The sequence below is a fragment of the Sporothrix brasiliensis genome (assembly GCF_000820605.1).
Source record: "Sporothrix brasiliensis 5110 chromosome Unknown Cont19, whole genome shotgun sequence".
Classification (NCBI taxonomy): Eukaryota; Fungi; Ascomycota; class Sordariomycetes; order Ophiostomatales; family Ophiostomataceae; genus Sporothrix; species Sporothrix brasiliensis.
In genome coordinates this window covers 29,294-53,917 of record NW_024467138.1, presented here as the reverse complement: position 1 = coordinate 53,917, position 24,624 = coordinate 29,294, and the positions used below count along the sequence as shown (strand labels likewise).

The 24,624-nt window shown below is 39.4% G+C and overlaps 4 protein-coding genes across 4 annotated transcripts; 2 read left to right on the top strand and 2 right to left on the bottom strand.

Annotated features, from left to right (window-relative positions):
* Positions 1 to 170: 170 nt before the first annotated feature.
* SPBR_00330 (dihydroxy-acid dehydratase) lies at positions 171 to 2,244 on the top strand (the record flags this gene model as incomplete). Its single annotated transcript, XM_040758649.1, has 2 exons — positions 171 to 451; positions 528 to 2,244. 2 exons carry the CDS (start codon positions 171 to 173, stop codon positions 2,242 to 2,244), a joined length of 1,998 nt encoding a protein of 665 aa, XP_040617798.1.
* A 16,872-nt stretch (positions 2,245 to 19,116) lies between these two features.
* Positions 19,117 to 20,804, bottom strand: SPBR_00470 (mannosyltransferase; the record flags this gene model as incomplete). The annotated part of the gene is made up of 3 exons (XM_040758789.1): positions 19,117 to 19,963; positions 20,036 to 20,434; positions 20,512 to 20,804. The coding sequence occupies 3 exons, from the start codon at positions 20,802 to 20,804 to the stop codon at positions 19,117 to 19,119; spliced, it is 1,539 nt and encodes a 512-aa protein (XP_040617797.1).
* Positions 20,805 to 22,349: 1,545 nt separating this feature from the next.
* SPBR_00808 (uncharacterized protein) lies at positions 22,350 to 23,405 on the bottom strand (the record flags this gene model as incomplete). The annotated part of the gene is made up of 1 exon (XM_040759127.1): positions 22,350 to 23,405. The coding sequence occupies one exon, from the start codon at positions 23,403 to 23,405 to the stop codon at positions 22,350 to 22,352; it is 1,056 nt and encodes a 351-aa protein (XP_040617796.1).
* Positions 23,406 to 23,872: 467 nt separating this feature from the next.
* Positions 23,873 to 24,475, top strand: SPBR_01033 (uncharacterized protein; the record flags this gene model as incomplete). The annotated part of the gene is made up of 1 exon (XM_040759352.1): positions 23,873 to 24,475. One exon carries the CDS (start codon positions 23,873 to 23,875, stop codon positions 24,473 to 24,475), a length of 603 nt encoding a protein of 200 aa, XP_040617795.1.
* Positions 24,476 to 24,624: the final 149 nt, after the last annotated feature.

Sequence of the window (24,624 nt, the reverse complement as noted above, 5' to 3'; positions counted from 1 at the left end):
CTCTCTTCCTTTCCCCCCCCTTGTTTTCTCTCGTCTCTCTCTCCCCCTCTTTACTCTATTTTCTTTTATTTTCTCTTCCTCCCGCTCATCTCCATACCTCTTATCTTCTTCAAATTTTCACATCTACACTAAAAATTATCCCCGTCACGATCAGCACTCTGCTGCTCACAATGGCGGCCAACAACGGCAACGGCTCTTCAGCCGACAAGCTTGTCGACACACCTGCCGACTCGACGACCAGCCGCTTCCCCAAACCCGGCGATTACACTCACTTCAATGCCCTTGCTCCCGGTGGCGCCCTTAACCGCTGGTCTCAGAATCTGACCCGTGGCCATGACCACCCGGGCGCCCAGGCCATGCTCTACGCCGCCGGCGTGCCAAACCGCGACATGATGAAGAATGCACCGCATGTTGGTATCGCGACTGTCTGGTGGGAAGGCAACCCGTGCAAGTGAGTCAACAGTTGAGTTTTGACGCATCAAAATCGACATCGTCTTCTTCTTTTATTAGACTTACTGACAAGCTAGCACCCACCTCCTCGAACTCGGCAAGATCGTCAAAAAGGGTGTCGAGAAGCAGGGCATGCTCGCCTGGCAGTACAATACCGTCGGCGTGTCTGACGGCATCACCATGGGCGGCGAGGGAATGCGTTTCTCTCTGCTGACCCGTGAGATCATTGCCGATAGCATTGAGACCGTCACTTCGGCCCAGCATCACGACGCCAACGTCAGCATCCCTGGCTGCGACAAGAACATGCCAGGCGTCATCATCTCCGCAGCCCGCCATAACCGCCCCTTCATCATGATCTACGGCGGCACCATCCTCAAGGGCCACTCGTCCTTGCTTGACAAAGAAATCAACATTAGCACCTGCTATGAGGCTGCCGGCGCCTACAACTATGACCGGCTGCACGCCGCCCCGGGCTGCAAGGTCAAGCATCCGTCTGCCAACGGCAAAGACGTCTCGGTGGATCCCACGCCCTCTGATGTCCTCGAGGACATTGAACGCCACGCCTGCCCTGGCGTCGGCGCCTGCGGTGGTATGTATACGGCCAATACCATGGCCACGGCCATCGAGGCCATGGGCCTGTGCCTGCCGGGCAGCTCATCCTTCCCGGCCGTGTCACCCGAGAAGGCCCGCGAATGCGAGAACGTCGCCGCCGCCATCAAGGTCGTCATGGAGCGTGACATCCGCCCGCGCGACCTGCTGACCCGTGCCTCTTTTGAGAACGCCCTGTCCATCACCATGGCCCTCGGCGGCAGCACCAACGGCGTCCTGCACTTCCTGGCGATGGCCAGTGCCGCCGACGTTGCTCTGACCATTGACGACATTGACCGCTCTTCCAACCGCGTGCCATTCATTGCTGATCTTGCCCCCTCCGGAAAGTACTACATGGAGGATTTGTACAAGATAGGCGGCACGCCCTCCGTTCTCAAACTTCTCATTGCCGCTGGCATCGTCGATGGCTCCATCCTCACCGTGACAGGCAAGACCTTGGCCGAGAACTGCGCCGCCTGGCCTTCGCTCGACCCAGGCCAGACTATCATTCGCCCGCTATCCGACCCTATCAAATCCACCGGTCATATCCGCATTTTGCGCGGCAACCTTGCTCCTGGTGGCGCTGTCGCCAAGATCACTGGCAAGGAGGGTCTGCGCTTTACCGGCACAGCTCGCGTCTTTGACAAAGAGCACGAACTTAACACTGCACTAGCCCAGGGCCGCATTCGCGCCGACATGGGTAACCTGGTCCTCATTGTCCGTTACGAGGGCCCCCGCGGCGGGCCCGGTATGCCTGAGCAGCTCAGCGCCAGTGCCGCCATCATTGGTGCCGGACTAACCAATGTTGCTCTCGTCACCGATGGCCGCTACAGTGGCGCCTCCCACGGCTTCATTGTTGGCCACGTCGTCCCCGAAGCCGCCACTGGTGGCCCTATTGGCCTGGTCCGCAACGGCGACCTGGTGCGCATTGATGCCGTCAGGAACCGCATCGATGTCGTCGCCACCGTTGACGTCCGCGAGGAGCGCGGCTCGCTCGCCTCGGTCGGCAACACCGACGACAACAACGAGGAGGACGAAGACCCCGAGGCTGTCCTTAAGACCCTGCGCGCCCGCCGTGATCAGTGGACACCCAAGCCACTAATCCCTGCCCGTGGCGTGTTGGCCAAGTACGCCCGTTTGGTTGGCGATGCGAGCCACGGTGCCGTCACCGACCTGGCTCCCAGCAACAGCCTCTCGGACTGGTAAATGTTGCCAGCATCAGTGGCCATCATGATTGCAATGTGATAATAAATCAGAGCATGTGCAGAATGGAGCAGCGTTAGATGGAAGGAAACATTACCTTCAAAAGGAACGGGCATGAGAGGGAAAGGGATCGGGGAAAGGGGCAATGGGACAAAGGACGAAGGAATATGAGATGATTCCTGTTGTGTACAATCAAATGGAAGTTTAAGACTGAATTAAAGACATCCTAGACAAAAGTACACATGCACAGTCGCTGTCTGCTTCTATTTGTATGGAATGCGTTGGCATTCGGACAATTCTTTATGAATCAGGAAAAGCTTGTTGCAATGAAATCTTAAGGTACCATGAAGAAGTTTTGAGAGCCGCCTCCTATTGGTCCGTTGAGGCCCGCTTTTTCCCGAATACCCTCCGTTCATTGGCTGTTTGGAGAGTGCGCAGATTGTTGTAGTCTGATTGGTCCGTCACGTTAACGGCCCCTAGTTTTTCGCCTATTTGAGCCCTCTTATTCGTTAGAATCGCTTTTTTGCTCCACTTTTTCGTTAACGTCGTACGTGGAATCGATTTTATTCGTCGGAGGGGGGTTTTGTGGTCCGTTTTTATAGGTCGGTCTATTTTTAACCGTCGTGTTTTTTGGTCGCGTTTTCGTGTTTAAATTAGGTTTATTTATATTCGTACTTTAATATTACTAACTGTTTTTACGAACTATTACTAATTATTTTACTTATCGTTTATTTTATACCGTTACGATAAAAAATACCTTTACATTTTCTTTACGGATATATTTTATATATAAATATACTCTTTTTACTACTTTTTTCGTAAAGGAACGGTTAAGTATTAAACCGTATCGGACTTATAAAAACTACACTACTACCTCGAAGAACCGACGTACTCGAGACTTTCTTTTTTAAACCGTTTTAACCGATATACGAAAGTGTATTAAGTATAAGAAAACCTTTCTAGTTTCTTCTTTTATTAACTATACCCGTAAACGGTCGTGGTAGACTTGTTTTAGTTATAAAGGCGTTGAAAAAGGGTGTATTACTTTTACTTTTATTATTAATAATATATTATAGTTCCCTTTTTTTACTATAATAAGTGTTTTTTTTTTATAACACTAATATAGTAAATATATTTTAATTAGTTTTAACCGGTCTTTTACCGTAACGTTTTATTTTTAACTTTAAGATTTATTAAGATCCCGTCCCTTTTATTATACCGTAATAACCGTAATAACTATTTTCTTCCTTTTTTACTTTAACCACTCTCTTTTTTATTTTCCCTTTTTATTTACCTTTTCTTTAACGTGTTTTATAACCGTAATAGTTAAAACGGGCTTCTTTATCTCCTTTCTCGATATCTTCGGTCCTTTTTATCTCCTTTCAAGTCGTATAATAGTCGTTATAACCTTTTTCGTCTCTTTTTTTAAATACCTTTTTAATCTTTTTAACACCGTAATAAACGAACTCACCACTTTTACGGACTATTTTACCGACACTAGTAGTTATTACGTTTTTACTACACCGTTTACCTCGTTAAGTTTTACTTTTAATAACGTTTCGGTCCGTATTTAACTTTTAAAACAACCCTCGTTTTAAGATTATTATAAACCTTATTTATTAGTATTATAAGATAATTCGTTAAAAGGGAGACGGGTCGTAATCTTATTACAACGTTAAAAGGCGCGTATTATAGTCCTTACTAAACCCTCTCGAGTTCTTAATAAACCTACTAATATATAAGTTTTATTCTTATTATATTTCTTTTAATTACGTTTTTAACTATTTCCGTTTATTTTAATTAACACTACTCGAATAAAACGGTTTTATAATAATATTCGGAAGTATAATTGTGTGTTTTCGTTCACTTCGATTAATACGACCTAGACTACGTGTAGTACGGTCGGTAACGCCCCGATAACGTACTAGATATAAGGCACACTTTACCACAACACCGGTCCGTTACAACTAGTCGATAATAGGCCTCCTTAATTTATATAATATTACTTTTTAAACACGTAAATGACCGTTAAAGTCTGTAATATATATATATAACAAGTGTTAGACGGGGGTTTAAATATAAACGAATTAATTAAGATTAACTAGTTTTTAACCGAATATAATTATTTTACGACTATTTATAAGAACGTAAAAGAGCGACTAACGTACGAAAATAACCCCCGAACCGTTACGTTTTTAAATCCTTAAATACGGTTAATTATTAATAAACGTAACGACTAACGACGTTATAATACACCTACTTTAAACGAGGTTACGGCCTTAATTTTATACGAATATAATAAATAGTCCGTTTACGATATCGTTTTAAAGTCGAAAGACCCGAATTAACCCCGTTACACTTATATTAACTTTAACCACGTTACTTATTTCCCTTTAATATACGTATTAATATTTCTTCGTAAAAAGATCGGCTTTTATTAAAGTGTTACATTCGATAACGGATCGAATAATAGTAACCCTCGTTTAACGTTAACGAAATAGGCCCGATACCACTTATATTAACGCGAAGGCCGGTTTAATATTATCTTATTCCTTTACGACCGTTTATTTTAACAATTTTTAATAGATATATAAACGTGTATCGATTAAGAACGGGTCCGATAAATTAAAACGAATTAAAAGAAACTACTAACGGAGTACTACTATATATTACGTACCGCGTTAAATTAACTAAAACGGAACGAAATTATAACTAAGGAGTTAAGACGTATATCGATTATACCCGTAACGTATATTAGTAACGACCGTTTTATAATAATATACTACGAAGACTTTATAGTTATTATACGTATATTTAACCGACCGTCGTTTTTTATTATATTCACTTATAACCCGAATAGTCCCGAATTACTTACTTAACTCCCGTCCGGAATAAATACTTATAACTATTTTAATATTATTACGTACGTATTTAATAAATAAACGTAAGATTTACTTAATTAAGTCCGGAATAAGTAGATTTTTAAAGAGTTTCGTAGTTTAATATATACGATCGAGTATTAAAAACACGGTCTTTTATATATATATCTTTTATTATTTCTATTTATTATAAACCGTAATAGGTTGTTAAACCCGTATTATATTAATAATGTTATTTTTACGGAAATTCCCGACCCCGAAATAAAACCGGAACTATACGAATTAGTCACCCGAAATATAATACACAACCTTTACGGTTTTAACTATACGTTTACGTCTTATATAAAACCGTTAAAGAAACCCGGTTAAGGTCTTTATTATTTTAAGGATTTTTTAAAACCGTTTCGGGACGAAATAATTATTAATAAAGACGGTTACTTATACTACCGTCGTCGACGTAAACGGGTTTATACCGTAACGACCCGTAATAATTAAAGAATTAAAAATAATAAATAAGTCGTTTTTTATAGTCCGTATTTATTATTATAATATAAATTATATATTAATATAAAAGTATACGGTTTTATAAATACTATAAAATACATTTATAAATATATTTATAAAGGGTCGGATATAACCTCGGTCGTTTTTAAGGCCCGAAACCCGTGTAATCCGAACCGTTTCGATAAAATCGGGCTTTATACGAAATACCGTTATATTAGTCCTTACGAAGTAGTGTAGTATATTTTCGAGTTCCCGGTATACTAAGAGTGACCAACTATTATACGGTTTACGGTTTATCTTTCGAATAATTAATAAGTGATTTTTAAACCGACTTAACTAAAAACTTTAACGGAGACGATATAAAGGATAGAAAAGGTACCGGAAAAGGCCGGAACGACTTTAACGGTATAGTTTAAATATAATTTACGGTACGAAAAGGTCCGGAACGTATTATATTAAAACTTTTCGAATAAATATACTTTTTACGGTAAAGAGTAGTACTTAAGAAAAAATAACACTTATATTATCGGTCGTATACGGGTCGTTCCGGAAACGTACGACGAAATATATTTTCTACGGCTTTTACTTTATAACGTTTTAAACGTAATATCCTTTATACACCTTCGTATAGTCGATAACGTCGAGTATAAAACGTTCTACGCTACTTATAACGTTCTCGGCTTATTAAATAACGATAACGATACGATTTATACGTTAACCGAAACAACTATTATTCGAAACGAAACGGCCGTACGTTTTATATTTATAACTAAATTAGTGTTTAAGTTTATTACGGACCCGAATACTTTATAATCGTAGTTTTAATCTTTTTTATACGATAACTTACCGTGTCGTATTATAACCGATTAGTCTTTATCGTCGGTTATTCCGAATAGTTTTAGTAATCCTTATTTAAATTACGGGTTATTTCTCCTCGAAGGTTTATTATAATAACACGGAAAATCATTAAATAATTTCGGTCTTTTTACACCTTAACTTAATTAATATCTTAATATAAAGTGTCTTATATTTATAAAGGAACGTTACGACTATAAAGAGTAGACCGTTACGGTAGTAATAACCGAGGTATAGTTAAACTCCGGTTAAAGGTTATATTTTAAGACTATTACGGACCGTATCGAGTCGGCTCCTTCGAATACGCGTTTCTTTTTATAAAGACTTGTAAGTACCGATAAAACGTTTTTATACTAGTTACTAACCGTATACTACCGTTTTAAAGGATAAATCGTACTTTACGTTACTTCGTTTAATATTACGACCCGTTTTTTATTTAACGGTCGTACGTTACACTTACGTTTTAAAATCTTAATTAAAATCGAGAGTACTTTTATATATAACTTCGGTAAAGGAACTATATTAACCCGTTTAATTCGAGAGGCGGGTTTAATTATTTAAAACGAGGTGCTTATATAAAACCGTCGTTATTTCGAGACTATAAATAAACAGTTATAAGATATTCGTAATTATAATAGTTTATTTAACGGTTTACCCGTACTTTTCGGTGACGACTTTATATAAATCCTCCCCGTTAAAAAAAAAGGAACGTATTCGAAGATCGTAAGTCTTACGTTACGGTCGTTTACGTTTTAAAACGAGTTAACTATTTTAAGTTTAATAAAAAATATACGTTTACGTAATTAAAACGACCCGAACCTATCCTTTTTACTTTAACTATAGTCTTTACTATATAATCCCGAAAAGTATAAAACAGTTAAACTACACCCGGAAATCACCCACGTCTTCTTTATACAAGACTTATACAAACGTGTTTACCCGTTATATATTTTATAATAAACCGTTACGAATATTACTCTTTTTAAAAATAAGTATATTTTAACTATACGGAACGATTTAATAAACGATACGAATTAAGATATTTTAAATATATTTCCGGACGTAAAACGGTTATATCGATCTTATAATATAATCGAAGATATAAAACCCGGTTCGTACTAACCGTCTCCCGAGGTGTTATAGTCGTTACGTTTTTCTTCGATACTTACGGGTAAGTTAACGTTAAAGGTTAACGTACCGGTTATACTATTACGGAATTTATATTTAAATAAAGGACTTTATAACGGTATACGAATAATTGTTACGTTTATAAACCGTTTTTTTTACGTTATATAATCTTTAACGGAGCGTTTTATAACGAAAAGGCCTTTATCTTTAAAATTATATTTATTTCGAAGAAGGGCGAGCTTTCGTATAAACTAAATATTATAAGTGATTGTAGGATAAGTCTTTATAATAGATTAGTTGATGAAAAGCATTAGTTTCGAAGGCGAAGGTAGGTGTGTATTGTAACAGAGACTAATTCTTACCCCTTCTTCTTAAGGGGAAGAAGGGAGTCCTCTTATTTAAGGAGAAAGGCTTTTTTCACTAACGTGGCGCTAGTGTATAGCTAAGGACCAGCCACACCGCGCCTTATTATGTAAGCCTAGTCACCTAATTCGTAGCCTTCGGTCACGAATCGATTATAATAATTATCCTCTCCCTTCGATAAACTAGGCTTTAATTCTTCTCGTAACCTCTTTTAATCTCCTTACTCTTGTCCGGGTAAGGAGTATCGGAAGTTATAGTTAGTCCTTTAATTATATACGATAGTCCGTTAATTCGTGTACGAGTTACCTTATAATCTCTTATATCGTATAGTGGTCCGGTTTATCGGCCACCGACGTAGTACGAGGCCTGGGAGTGTTAAACGTGTTTAAACTGTCTATCGTTAAACGTCGTTGTTTAAATAAATATCTTTATTTACGGTTAAAATAAAGATACTATTTAACGTCGTAGTTTTTATAGAGTATACGTATAGTTGTACGGTGAATAGGTAACGACGAGTGTTCGTGGGTGGTTTTTGTTTAAAACGTTTGTTTATAAATATCGTTTTTTTTATAAACGTTATTTACCTTTATCGCTCCTTTCTTATACGTAAGTATAAGGATGGTTGTCCGGTTAAACCTTTATTATAACTCGTTTTTACCTTTTTACTTTTTACTCGTCTTTAATTTAATAAACGTTTTTTAAGTAAATTATTTTTTACTTGTAAAAGAATCGTAGTTTATTTTCTTTCTCTCCTTTTTCTTTACTAACGTTTCTTAAGTAAGTCGGTCACTTCTCGTCCGTGAATCGTTAACGGAGTCTTTTTAATAATATCGTTTCTTCTCGTTTATATTTCGTAGTTTATTCGTTTAAGAGTCGTTTTTAATTAAATTATTCTTTATTATATCTCCCGAAACACTTAAGTGTTATAAGTGTAGTAAAGACGAGTCTTTAAACGATATTATAGTGAGAATCTCGTAGTCTTCCCCCCTCGTCTCTCCGTCCTTATGTAGTAACGTAAGTAATTCGGACTCGAAAGTTTAACGTTTAACGACGGTGTTAAATCGTACGTCCGTCCGGCGTTTTATAAGTTTATTTCGTTACTCTCTCACCCTTTCTTATACTAGTTAACTTATAGTGTCGGAAGTTGGAGAACGCGTACGCGTTCGTATTATCGTTCGACGTATCGACGTTAATTCGTCCGTAAGTCGTTCGTTGGTCGTTAGACCTTTTTAACCTCGGTTTAATATATCACGGTTTATTTAGTAAGTGGCCTTATTACTCGTAAAAGAATCTTAACCGTGGCCGTTCCTTTCGGGTTTATCGTTACGTTCGTTTATAGTTCCGTTTATTCCGTCTTTCCGGGTTATTTCTTTTACGTCTCGTCTTTAAGTCGTAAACCTTTCGGGCTCGAATCGCCCTTAACCGTTTAGTAACCTTACGTTTTACGACGTAGTCGTGGGTCCTTCGAACCCGTATCGTTCTCGTTTTACTACGGCTCCCGTTAATCCTACGAATCGTCCGTATACCGTTAACGATACTATTTCCGTTTCCTTTATAACGTAAACCTCGTCCACGACTTTTTAACGTTTTACTTACGAGATATTAAACCGTAATACTTTTAACGATATACACTTAAGTGAAGATAATAATATAATAAACGAGGACTCCGACGACGAGTCGTTAAGGATTTAAAATAACGACGACCCCGAACCGGAGTTTACCACCGACCCTTAAGTTTATACGTATATTACTTATCTCTTTAACGTTATTAATAACTTTTAAAACGTTAACTTTCGTTAAACTTTACGTTATATACGTAGAGTGACGACGAGATATTAACGATACGAGGTTCGTTATTATTCTTATAAGGAGGTTTTTACGTTACTTATAGGAAACGTTCGTATCGTTCTTCGTATTATTACCGGGGTGATCGACCTTTCGTTAAAGTCGGACGAGGAAACGTCCTTAGTTTTATTATATATCGTAGGTGAATTTATATACCGGTTAGTAGTACTCGTACGGGGTTATAAAAAAGCCTACCGTTTAACTACCGGTTTTAATAAGACGGTAAGTCGGGTTATTTATAAAGGAATCGTAATAGAGTCGTAGGTTATTCGTGACCGTATCCTTTTTACTACTAATAATAACGGGTCGAATCCCGAACGATTCTACTTATAACTCGGGCCCGGGGATCCTTTATATTAAAAATGGTTAAAGGATCGTCGTATCTTCTTTAACTTGATCGGTCGGAATATTATGATCGATTCGTGGTCGAAGGTTACGAATTAGGTGACTAGGTTTATATAATGGGGCGTAGTGTGGTTGGTCCTTAGTCACACGTTAACGTCACGTTAGTGAAAAGCCTTTTCTTTTTAAATAAGAGGACTCCCTTCTTCCCACTAGGAAGAAGGGGTAAGAATTAGTCTCTATTATAATACACACTTACCTTCGCCCTCGAAACTAATACTTTTTATTAATTAATTTATTATAAAGACCTATCTTATAATCACTTATAACATAGAACGTGGTCGAGGAGGGCCTTTTTTTCGTTTACGTAAAACGTCGTAAACGTCGTTTTAACCCTTCTCCTTTTTAAAACGTCTTTTCGTGTTTTCGTTCGTTTATCGTCGTTAGGTCGTATTAGGTGTTAATAATATTTTTTCTTTTCCGGGTTAAACGTTACGAGTACGTAACTAGGTCGTTAACGTACCGAGTCGTTTTTTATATTATTTTAATTAAGTAGACGTCTTTAACGTATAACGTTTGTATATCGTTGTAAAGTCGTTGTTTAAATCTTTTTTATTAAGTAGGCGTTTTTAACGTGCGTTATACTTACGTTTTATTATAGAGTCGTTAACCGAATTTAAATGGTAATTTTATAAATCTACTTTCTCTTTTACGGAGTAATTTTTTTATACTTTTTCTCGTAATCTTAAATAACCTTTTTAGTATATTTTATATCCTTTTTAAACACCTATTAGTTATATTTTACGGGTTATCTTACTTATTTTACTAAGTAGTAAACCTTTTTATTACGTTTCGTTTTATTTTTAACTACTTTTATCTTTTATTCCTTTTAGTCCTTTTCGAGTGCGGGTAGTGGTATATTTTTTACCGGCTCCCTTTTTCGGGACTTTTAAGGTTTTAATAGGGAGACCGAGAATATATTATAGATACGGTTATATATTTGTAGTAACGTTAGTTTATATACTTGTAAGTTAATTTCTTTAATAACTTTAAAGGGCTTAATAAATTTCGGTGTTATTTTCTTTTTAACTATTTATAGTTTAAGATTTTACGTTGATAATACGACGAGATCTTTTATTTTAAAAGCTTTTAGTTAGTGTTTCTTATTATAGTATTTTTTATACGTTTTTTAGGTTTTTCTTTAGTAATTCTTTACCTTTTTTTAAAGGTATGAATTTTCTCGATTTTGTTCGTGATAGTTAGTACCTCCTTTTCGTAAACGTCGGCCTCGACGTTAATATATATATTTAAATTATATTTATATAGTGTATTAAAAGGTGTAACCTTAGTAGTTACGTTAATAGTATTATTAGTCGTAAACTTTACGTTTTATAAGAGTAACGGTTAATTCGACTACTCGTCGTTAAAAAATACCTTTAAATAATGTTTTAAGGTTTGGTTTATCCGTTTGGTTTATCCGTCGGTTTAAGGGTGATATATTATCGAGAGTCTTCGACGAATTAATAACGTTATATATATTTTTAATTAAAATTGACTAGTGAATATACTTCTTTTATCGGAGACGATTCTTTTAAGTGTCTTATATCGGTTCTCGATTTTAATATATATTATTCGTATTAGTCTTTCGGACGTAATAGTAGTTAAAACTAAAAGGAAACGATATATCTTCGTATATCGGTCGACTATTACTAGGATATTATTTACTAGTTTTTTTTAATAGTAGACGATAGGTAATCTTATAATAAAATCTATAAAAATCTTTTACTAGGGTTTTTATAGGATTAGTAAGGGTTGTAACTTTTTATATAGTTTATATCTTCTCGTAACGATTCGTTGATAGATCGGATACGAATCGATAAATTTATATATATTTTTAATTATACTTAATTAATAGAATTTTCTTTTTATTATTTTTTTAGTTTTAACTTTTTTAAAGTGACCCGTTAAAGGTTTACTATAATATCGGTTAAGTATCTTTTAACGTACCGAACTTTTTACCGAAATATAAATATAGTGACGGTACTTTAGTAATCCGTTCTAGTTTAGTCTTTATCGAGAGTCTCGTAACTTTCCCGTTTACGTAACACTTCGTTTCGTTGTATAAAACGAATCGTTAGTTTATAAGGTTAATAATAAGTCTTGTAACGGGGTGGAAGGATCTACTAACGTAACCTTCTTTTATATAGTTATAGACTATATTAGAGTCTTTGGAATATACTACGTTATAAGTAGTTTCGGTTAAAAACCGTAAGTTAACGACGAGGTTCTCGAGTTCCCCGTTCGAACCTAGTTTTTTTAAGGACGAGTTTAAATCTATTAAACTTATAAAGGCTTCTCGTTTAGTTTTCGTTGTAAAGGCGCGACCTTTTCCCTTTAGTTTTAATTATAGACCTATTAGTACTCTTATTATAAGATAAGTACTTATTACGTTACCGTTAACCTTTATTATAGTGTGGGTAAGAGGTCTTTATAGTTATAATCTTCGTTATTAGACTTATAGTTCGGACGACGCGACGGCGTGTCGACGGGGTTTCTTTTCCTTATTTAATATTTAATTTTAAAATTAAATAATATTAAAAATATATACTATTTAGTTTACCGGTTATTTAGTTTTTATTAACTTATAAACGTTTTTAAATTAACGTAGTCCGATAAGACTTCGACTTTTTAATGACTTTTATTTAAGTATTATCGTTAATATTTAAAGCTTTTTATAATTGTTATTATTTTTTAGTCGAGGGTATTATAGTTTAACTTTAATCCCTTTTATTTCTTTAATTAAAAGGCGATTAGGTGGTATCTATCCTTTTCGTTTAGTTAGGACAGTACCCCGAAACCACCCTTTTTTAACGTGTCCGTCTCGAGTCGGGTTTATAGTTTAGGATTAAAGTGCCTTAGTAACGGCGTTTTTTTAAAACAAGTTTTAAGTTCGTTAAAAGCTTCTCGTTCGTAAGTCGAAAACGTGACTATTCTCGGCTTTTTCTTATTTTGTATACCTTTTAGAAGGTTATTAAGTGGGGTTGTAATTTACGAATATACGAGGATAAATCGTTTGTAAAAGTTGTAGAATCTTAAGAATACTTATATATTACGGTAAGACTTCGGTTTTAACCACTTTATAATAGTAGTTATTCGTTCTAGGTTTATTTTAACTTTATAACGTGTAAGGATAAATCTTAAGAATTCCACCTTATTTATAAAAAATTTACACTTGTGTAGATTAGTATATAGTTAGGCTCGTTTAAGTCTTTTTAACACTTCGTATAAATATCGTACGTACTACTTCCGGGATTAAAAAAACACTAAAACGTTATTTATATATATTATATATATAATATTAATTAACCCTTATAAGGTTGTATAAATATAGTGTTAAAAGGTGGTAAAAGCGTTGGTTAGGTCGAAAGAAAGAACTATATACTCGAAGTGGTTATATCGTGTGTAAAACGTGGTCTTCCACTTATCACCCTTTTTAATCCGGATTCGATAATAAGTATCTTTAATATCGAGTTTAAAGAAGAACTAGGCCTTATTTATTCGATTTAGAATCTCGGAAATTAATAAGAGAGTATACCGGTTCTTTACGGTAACTTTATTTAACTTACGATAGTCGACGTAAAGTCGTAACGTATTATCCTTTTTTAATATAAATAATATAAGTACGTCGGTTAACGATTTAAAAGGGCGGATACGTCCGTTTTATAGGTTCTTTTTAATATAAAGTCGTAACTCTTATAATTTCCGTTTAAATAACGGGTAAATCGTTTTATATAAAGACTACGTATCCGGTAAAAGATTTATAATATAATTAGTTTATTTAAACGACGGGATAATTATCGTTTTAAATATACTAAAGATATTCGTAAAGTCCTTTAACTTAACGGGTAGTACGACTTCTTTACGAGTCTTTTACTCTTTTATATCGAAAGGATAATCCTTATAAAAGCGTTTACTCGGGACTACCGGAAACGTTATAACCGTATATACTACCGTCTCGTTTCGTATAATTTTCGTAAACGTTTTTAAGGTTTTAATATAAATCTTTAAGGTTTTATATACGAAACGTTATAGTACTTTTATTAAAATATTAATATTTAACGCTTTTAGGTTTATAACACTTAATAAAATAAGGTTAATATCCGGACTCTCCGACTTATCGAGTACGATATAAGAACGGATCGTCTTTTTAATCCTTTTACGGAAATCCGTAAAAGTGATAAAGATATCCTAGATTTTAAATGTTTAAGTTTTAAAGACGTTTGTTAAACGCGTTACCGAATCGGGATATCTCGTTTTTCGTAGTTAAAGTCGTCTTACGAATTAAATACTTACGATATTTAACCCCGTAGTAGTGTTTAAAGTAATAGTCGTTTCTTCCTCGATTCTCCCGTGATATATTATTAACGTATTCTTTAATAGTTTATATTTTATTTTTATCGTCTTTTCTTTAAACTTAAAAGAGGTAATTAAAGGTTTTTTAACTTAATAGGTTTTTTAATAATAGTATTTTAAATAAATACGTTTTTTAAGTAGTTATTTACGTAGTATCCTACTTTATTATATTTAAAGTAAGTAACCGAGGGTTTCTTTTACGACTCTTTTTTATTTTATAAACGAGGAGGTTAAAAGTCCGTTATATTCCTCCTTTTATCGTTTTTACGATTTTTATAACCGTTTAAACGGCGTTAACGTTTCTCTTTTTAAAATACGTCTTTTTACGGTTTATCGTCGAGTCGTTTACGACTTTTTTACGAATTATAAACGTTATTAGTAAAACGATTTTTTACTCGTTATATAAATAATGATTCGGTTTTTACGTATAGGTTTCGAAGGTTAATCTTTTTATAATCGATAACTTTATTTAACGTATACTTAAGTTAATTATTTAACTTAAAATAAAAAGCCTTTTTTTTAAATTTATTAAAAAGAGACGTTATTTACTCTTTTAAAAAACGTAAGTAGTTTAAAAACTCGGATAACGGTTAGTTAAATCGAGAGCGTGCCTTTTTATATAACTTATAGGTTTATATCGACGGGTCGTTTATAGTAAAAACGAGTGTCGTTATTTACTCTTTAAATTTATCTTAAAAACGTTCGAGTCGTCGACGTTCCTCGAGATTTTTAACGTTACGTATATACTAGTTTTATTACTTTTTAAACGGTTTATTTATATAGTTATAAGTAACGACGACTCGATTACGAGAATTCGAGAATTCGTATAGTTTAACTTTAAATATTATTTTTAATTTTAAGATTTAAAATTCCCGGTCTTCGAAAGTGGAATAATTCTTATAAACTTTAAACGATAGTTGTATTTTTAAATCTCTCGACTTACGACCCTTTTACGTTTCTTCGTCGACTTTTAAGTTATTATTCGACTTAAAAGAATTTTCTTTAAATAACGGGGTTAAAGAGAGGGAAACGGTAAATTTATTTTTAATCTTTTCGTTTCGACGAAGGACTCGTTAACGTTTTATATCCTTTAAAACCACGATTCTTTTTTCGAGAGTTCGTTTCCTTTTAAACGTCGTTAACCTTTTTTTAAACGCCTTTTCTTCGTCGTCTTTCTCTTCGACTTATTCTTTCGTAATAGTACTAATCCCACCACCTTTTTCTCCCTCTTCTCCACTAGTCGGTATTATTATTACTACTTTAATACTCGAAGATCCGATCGAGTCTTCGACCGTTAGTTATAAGTTAAGGTTTTCGGGGATAAAGTCGACGTTTACTCGTAAAAGACTCGTAAGGCCTCACGAGTACGAACGTGTAACTCGGCTCGACCCGGTGGAGAGTGGGTTTATCGTTTCTCTTCTTCCAACTATCGTAAAAAGGTATCCGTAAAGAGAAGAATTAGAATTGTTATAAGTGATTATAGGATAGGTCTTTATAATAGATTAGTTAATAAAAAGTATTGGTTTTAAGGGCGAAGGTAGGTGTGTATTGTAACAGAGACTAATTCTTACCCCTTCTTCTTAAAAGGAAGAAGGGAGTCCTCTTATTTAAGGAGAAAGGTTTTTTTCACTAACGTGGCGTTAGCGTGTGGCTGGGGACCAGCCACACCGCGCCTTATTATGTAAGCCTAGTCACTTGATTCGTGGTCTTCGGCCACGAATCGATTATGACACTAAAACGACGTTAATTTCTAGTCCGTCTTTATTTTTCTATAACTATTAATAAGTCGTAAGGTTAATCGTTCCGGACCGTTAGTATAAATTTACGGACGTTTATTTTTACTTACGGTTAGTTATATATAGTACTATCCCGTATAACGGATATTTTAAGGTTTACCGTATATTTAACGGACCGTAACTAAGATTATACGGAGAATATTATATATTTAAAGGTGTTAATATAAAGTTAATTTTACGGGTGTTACGGACTAGAATATAAACGGAAAGTAATATAATGTATTAAAAAAATTAAAAAAAAAAAAAAAAAAACAAATTATCCACCCCGTAACGGCTTATATTAAGTACCCTTTATAAAAATTCCGTTAATTTATCGGCCTTTACGGTCCGTTTCGTATCTTTACGTTTAAAAATATTAATGTTTTTTTTTTAAAAAAAATAACCGTAACGGTCCGTAATATATAAAACACTTTATTAAACTAACTCGAAAAATAAAAGAAAAAAAATAAAAAATGACCGTTTCGGCCCGTTATATATCTTATATAACCTTTTTAAAAAAAGTAAAAAACTTAACGGTCTTAGTCGTACTCTTCGAACTAAGGGTTATTCCGGCCCGTTTTATAAACGTAACGACTGTGACGTTATCGTTATTATCGTCGTTATCTTCGTCGTCGTCGTCGTTACGGGCCGTTACGGTCTGTTTTCCCTTTTTAACCGCCCGAGACGGGCCCGGAACGGTCGTAACGGCGTATTTTACCGTAAGACGTAATCTAAGGTTTAAAAAAAATATTAATTTACAACTATAATAAACCGTTTCGTTTATATTTCGTACTTACCCTTAACTTTAAATGTACACCTACTAGTATTAGAATTATAGTGGTAGTTTCCGTAAGACTCGTTACTAACGTTTATAAACGTAACGTAGTCGGTGAACGGTCCGGACCGTTTAAAATAATAACCGTAATTAACCGTTACGGACGTGTTAACCGTTTAAATTAATACTATTTTAATATTAAAACTACGTTATAAGGTTAACGTAGTCGTTCCGGTCTAAAACGTAAACGAATTATAAGAAACGGTTTATTATAAATGTAAATTTAATACGTAATAACCGGATATAATTAAAAATAATTTTTAATAAAAAAGTAAAGGCCCGTAATAGTTTATAATATATTATACGTTCGACTAATAGTTTAACCGTATTTATAATTAAACGGTGGTTCGTAGTATCCTAGTCGTCTACCACCGTGATTAACCACTCTTCGAAACGGATCGGATCGGACTTAAAGTTTAATATTTAATAAATCGAAACGGTTAGTTATAATTTTATAAAAAAACCGTAAAAAATAAATCTAACTATAACCGGTCGTAATATACCGTCGGATCGGTTACGAAAGGGACCGTAACGCTACGGTCCGTTACTAAACCGGTTACGTCGGGTTAAACCTAGAGTAAAAAAATATTTAAACCGTTAAGACCCGTAATAACCGTTCCGTTAGTTATAATAACCGTGTTAACGTTTAAAACGTCCGTAATAAACGTACCATTAACTATAACGGGTCCGTTATTAACCGCGTCGTTAACGTTTATAACGTCCGTAACGCTCGTAACGCCCGTAACGCTTACTCTACTTATAACGTATACGTTAACGTTTATAACGGGGGGGTAAGGAACGGTTCCGTTAATAGGAACGTCGGGAGTTATAGTGTATATAAGGTTTAACGATGTCGTATTTCGTGTGTTTAAAACGGACCGGAAAAGTAGGTTATTAATAAGATTTCTTTAAAATTTTAATATCGTTTAATTCGTTTAAACCGTACGAATCTTTTAAACGTAATAAAATATACGTATATCGTTTATATTATACACGAATTCGTTTTAAATACGTACCGTTATTATTATCGTTGTTATTATTATAAAAAAGAGGGTTTTTTAAATCTTTAAATTACTTCACCTTTCGTCCCTTTCGTCGTAAACGTTTTATAGGTCTTCGTAGAATTAAACTAATTAAAGACCGTTATTTCGATTACATTCGCCGTATCCGACGAATCGTGAAATTTTTCACGTTTTACTTTATTTTAACTACACTTTCACCTCACTTTTTTCTTACGGCCGTACAAGTGAATTATCATCAACTTCCAACTATTACGCATATTTTCGCTTCGATATTGACATCACGTTTCATCTCTTTTCGGATCAAAACTGCTTTTATTGTTTGTCTATCTCCCACCCCGGTAGCCCTGAAAGCGAATTGTACCAGGCAGAATCAGCCCTGCACAACGTAGCAACAAGCTAATAGGAGCACCCGTACGTCCGACGAAGGAGGGCGGGAGGGCCATGTTAGTAAAGTAATATAAAATTTTCGTCGATGGTAAATTGGGTGACAATGTAAAAATAAAGCAACCAAGCCAGACAAATTCACGTACAATTCCTCTAGAGACAGCCCATTCAAAAACAAAGGTAACATATAACAAATGAAAAAGAATCCGATGGGGAAAACACTTAAAAAAGTTATGGGATAGACAGGACGGGATCATGTACAAGGGAGTGGATTTAACGAACAAGACGAGAAGACGAAAGGATATCAAGACTGACTGGCTCGAGGGATGTGCGAGGCAAAACTGCATTGAGGCCCCTTTACTAGGCAAGACAAATCTGAAAGGTATGTTATTTTGGCTTTTGCAAACAGGAATGGGGTGAGATATAAAACGCCATCATTATGATTATTTCCTTGTACTTGTCTCATGAGAGGGGAAGAAGGAGGTAAAGAAAGGGTATGTGTCTGCATGGAGGGGTGATTTACGCGGCGTCTAAGGACTCGCCCATCCGCCGGCAATATCGACCCACTCGGCCAGACAACTGCCTTCCTTGCCCTCCACATCGACAATGTCTGTGTCGCAGCGGCAGCGGCAGCCCACGCCGTTCACCTTGGGCTCGTCAAACTGGTCCCAGTACTTGTCCTCTTCTATCCGCTTTCGTTCGTCCAACGTGGTCTTCTCCAGGTACGGCGTACGCGGCAACTGTCGTGCCGGTGCATTGGCAGGGCAGTGCTGGATTGTCGTATGGCGGTAGCCAAAGTCGCGGAAGTAGTGTATATCGCTGGGCCCCAGCAACGCACCGGCTGCCAGTGAGTGGATGGGCGCGTCACCCCACCGCTCCATCCAGAAACCGCCGCTGCGATCCATCATCTCAAAGAAGTCTTCATACTCCTTGCTGCGGAAAAAATCGAGCCGTGCAATCTCAAAGTTGGACCAAAAATGACACATGTTGTACTTTTCGCCTTCCATGTTCTCCGGGTCGATTTCCTGCTGGCTCTTGCGGGCCTTCTCAGCGCGGAGAACCTCGTCAGGCAACGGCCCCTTGTACTTGGGGTCGTCTTCAGCGAGAGCTTCTTCCTTCTCGGGCTGTGGCTCAACAAACATTTCCCACAGGCCCTTAGAGGTCAGGTTGTTCATACGCTTGTAGGCTGACGCGTAACGGAACATGTTGGGGACGGTTTCACGTAGCTCCTTGACGGCAATGGTAAATCCGTACGTTTTGTTGGCCTCGATCATGTGCAGGAAGGGGTCGTAGGTTATGTCGCAGAAGTACTTGATTTCCGGCTCTAACCGCCAGTACCACTCGTATTTCGCCAGCAAGGGGTGCTTGTAGAAGAATCTGTGGGCCAAGTTAATACAACGTTTCTGTGACAGGTACATACCATCAACAAGTGTAGATAGTGGAACATACCCCGAGTAGAACCGACACATGGCGTGGTAGCTCTCGAGACCGCCATACATGACGGCAGCATCACCCTGCTTGGCAATGCCCTCTTTGGCAATTTTGGGATCGATCCAGTCAGGGAAGCCCCACATGTCGGCGCCAACCTTGCCAAACTCAATAGAGGACGTGGTGTAGTTGCGGACGGTGTCCTTGAAGGTCTGGTTGAAGTCGCCATCATTCAAGAAGACGTACGGGTAGTGGTACCAGCGATTGAAGTGGCGCTCGATAGACTTCATGGACTGGATCACACCGTCTAGCTCCTTGTTGCGGGCGAGGACGACAAAGGCCGCATTCGCGCGGGGTTGACTGGTATCGGGCTCGAGGCAGCCGCTGACGAAAACCTTGTCGTGTTTTTCGCTGATTTTGCTACAAGCTTGTTAGGATGATTGAAAAAAAAAAAAAAAAAAAAAAAAAAAAACAAAGAGGGCATGTAGTAGACATACCGAATGGAAGGCGGAGCACCGGCTGGCATTAATATCCGGCCGGGCGAGTTTGGGTGCTTGACAAAGAGCACCAGGATGAGAATGACGACAATGCAGGGAAAGAGGATGACGACACCCAGAGGCACCGATATGCTTGAGTTGCCTCTTAACCGCAATGGGCGGCGGAAGAACTCGAGGCGTGACCACAGCTTTGCCGAACGCGATTTATTGCGATTCTTGCTGTTGTCCGCAGACGGTAGTTGCGGCGTCCGGGTCGCCGGGATGTACCGGGACACCCGCCGGACGATATCCATAGTCGCGGCTGCGTAGAGCGACACGGGGAGGACTTTCGAGGATCGTGTGTCGAGTTTGTCCGATGGGAGAGGTATGGGTGAAAGTGTCAAAACGCCAAAGGCTTAAGGAAACACTCAATGGGCAGCCGACACCAAAATGTGGAAGACCAGAGGACGGTCGCCGTGAGTCCTGAGTCCAACTATCAATAGGGATGGATGGGAAAGGCTGCACGAAATGGACCGCGATGGATCACAAAAGTCAACGTCGATGAACAAAAGTACAAGAGAATCTGAAGAAGCAAGCAGATAGCATCAAAACGAAGCCAGCGCAAGCATCAAGCCGAATGGCAGCACGCGTACGTGTTGTTTAGTAACGTCGAATCCGAGCGAGTGGCGGAGAAGGGAAAGAGAAATGAACGAAAGACAATTTGTTGCGTGAGCGAGAAAACACGATCGCCAAGATCAAGATCCAGTGGCAGACAAGCGCCGTCGATGCGGCGGAGGCGCTTCTGGAAGACCGCAGTCGATTCGAATGGCGGACAGGTCACCGTCGACAAAAGTGAGGGTGTTCCTGTCAACACAGAGGCGGTTGGTGCGGTTGGGAACGAGAACGGAGGAAAGGAAAGAGATGGGAGGGAGGAAAACTTGTCGAAGCCGAGAAACTGACGAGATTAGGGGAAAATGCAGCTATGCGGGTATGCAAGGTCTATCTCCCTCTGCACCACTGCGCGCTGCACAGAGAAGGAGCGTGGAAAGGAAGGGGCAGCGGACAGCAGTAACTCGTCCAAGGCGGCACGAAGTTTACTGGCGCTAGTTATCGTCTATGGGAAGCTCAACGCTCACGTCAAAGAAGGGAGAACAAAAGAATACAGAAGACCCTCGAATCAAGACCAGAAAAGACAAAATCTCCAATTGACATAAGGTCTGGCCTCGGGCCACTCTTCAGGACAGAATTCGCTAAGGGGCAAATTTCGTATGAGGAGCAATCGAGCCAGTGCCAGATTTCGAAGCAGGAACCGGAATTAAATTTAATGCAAAAATTAAATCACTAATTCTTCCGCCTCCCTTTCATTCCACGCTAGGGTGCCTCACCACGTAATGAAAGTCTGCAGGTAAGTCCCACTTTTAACTCCCCTGGTCGAGAATGAAATAGGACACCCTAATTGGTCCGAATTGGTGGGCTGGCATTTTCAACGGTCAGTAATTGCTCGACAGGATACAGGGAAACTGGCCTAGAACAGGAGCTTGCACAGCGTAAGACAAACTGATTCTGGCCTATGATCAAACTCTTAAGAGCTGCTGAAGCCTCCTGGAAATGAACAAGGCCAAGCTTCTATGGAAAGGAGGAGCAAAAAGGAGGCAGAAGACACGTGACCACAATACGCTTTGCGTATTCGGCGAAAAGGTGCTGTCCATACGAAATACTGGATCCTGTCTTGTACGTTGGGTGGCTTGAAACCCACGATACTGCAGATGTGTTGCCGCGATTTACTTGTCCGGCAGTCAAGTTTCTAAATTGACTAACGACGTTACGGCTCCGGATATCGATAAGCAACGGCTTTAAACCTATTCCGATTTCTTCTGTTCCGACATCTCCTCCATCTCCTTAGTGCGCCGTGCCATCATAACGCTTTTAAAAATTTGTTCTAGCATAGACGCTGGAAGTGGGCCAAGTGCCAAGTTCTGTAACGCCTGTGGCAGATGACCAATAACAACGTCACGGCGGCTGCCTGTCCGAGCGAGGGAGGCGCGCGCCATAGTATCCGTGTCCGGCACCAAGAGGCTCGGTGCACTCTTGGTGTGGCTGACACCCGTGACGCTGCCGAAGCGCACAGCGAGCATCTGGATGCCACCCTGGCCGAGGGCCTCCAGCTCGCGGCGGGCCATGCTCGTGGCGGCCATGACTAGCACCTTGGACGCGGCGTAGGGTGTGACAAAGGGAAAGCCAATATCGGCTAACGAGCCAATATTCATGATGAGAGCGGGGCTTGAAGATGATGACGTTGGTTGCTGTCGGCGTCGCTGGAGCAGCTCGAGAAAGCGCGCCGTGAGTACCAGTGGGAACACACCGTTGAGATTCATATTATCCACGATGCGGGTGCTCGACGTCTCGGCCAGCGAGCCGTACGTCGGCGAAGGCAGACCGCCGCCCGCGTTGTTGACGAGCACAGTCAGGTGAAGGTCGCCCAAGTGGGCTTCGACGAGGTTGTCAATAGATAAGCTGGCGTTGACGTCTCCGTCAATGTCTCCGTTGACGTCGGTGAGCACCGGGTGGCACACGCGCGTTGCATCGGCCACAAACAGACGGAATTGCCGTTGCGGGTGCTTCTCCGCGAGTCGCCTGCGGACACTGTCCAGTTTTGCTTTGTTGCGCCCGTGCAGCACAACATTGAGCCCGGCGGCGGCAAGCTGATCCGCAAAAGCGACGCCGACGCCATCAGAGGCACCTGTCACCAATGCCCAAGGTGGGTTACCGTTGGCATCGTCGTAAACATAACGGTACAACTGGGACGGCCGCAGGTATACGGCGCAGAAGCTGACAATTTTGTATAGCGCGTGAGTAACCTTGACTCCAGCGTAGAGGACCGCAAGACGAGTAACGGCGGTTGGCAGACTGTCCATGGCGGCTGCAGCCGTCGCCGTAATGAATGCTATCATCGGGACCTGGCAGAGGTATATCAGAGTTAGGAACTAAAAGCGGACCAACGGAGTTGTAAATTTCTGCGGTGCTTTGAAAAGTTAATTAGGTTTTGGGCAAAAGACACACGAAGAACCGGAGCTTTTGGGCAGTTGAACATTAAAATAAGGCAACGGCGGGGTCGTATTTGCATAGCATTCGCATAACATTCGCCACGGTAGCGCTACAAGTGGAAGATCAAGTAACTAAGTGTTACCGACGCTGCTTTTGCACTTGACTATCATTGCTGCACCACAATGTCAGCAGGTGGCTAGCTCTCCTCATTGGCTAAACAAACCTCATCAGGCTCCGCCATGTATTCTCACATCAACACGGCCAAAATCTGTTCACAGCCCTGCCTCGCACGTTATCAACTTGTTGGCAGATCGTCGGCTCCTCGACACACAGCAAAATGGGAAAGTTCAACGCAAACAGTCTTTCCTACTCGCAAAATCTGCCGGCATTTCTGGCCAAACTGCAGGGCCAGTACAAAGACGACCGCAACGGCCAACGAGCCGACCCAATTCTTGCCACTCAGCGTCGTGCTGCCAAGAAGCGCTCGGCTAGCGAAGAAGCAGAGGATGCGCCCCTCATATTAGACGACAATGGCAATGTTATGGCAGGCGTGACGGTTGACACAGACGGTATTGCGACTATGGACAACAAGGACAAACATGACGAAGCGGGGACGACAAAGAGATACGAAAAGACCAGTACTTCCGTGGATGGCGTTGTTGGTATTGGTGCCGGAAAAAAGAAAAGGCTTGGACGGGTCATTGGTGGCGAAAGCGACGGTGATAGTGACAACAGTAATAGCACCGACCGTCGGAAACGGAAGCGGCGCTTTCGTGACAACGATGACAAAAGCGATGATGGAAAGGCCCGCGCCAAGGTGTCGGAAGACGGAGGTGCCATGAAGAAGGCAACCTCGCAGGGAAGCGAAAGGGATAATGTCAAGAAGAAGAAAAAGGCAAGGAAGATCCAGCTGAGCTTCGAGGATGAAGACGAGGGTTGAGCATAGGTCGATTGGTAAATCAATTGAGACACCGAATACCTCAAACCTCGATGCGAAACCACCGACGCGCCTGCCGGGACGGTGCCAAACAGCCACATACCCAGCACCGACGTCCGACCGGGGCACTCTTGCGCCGCGTTGCTAAACTT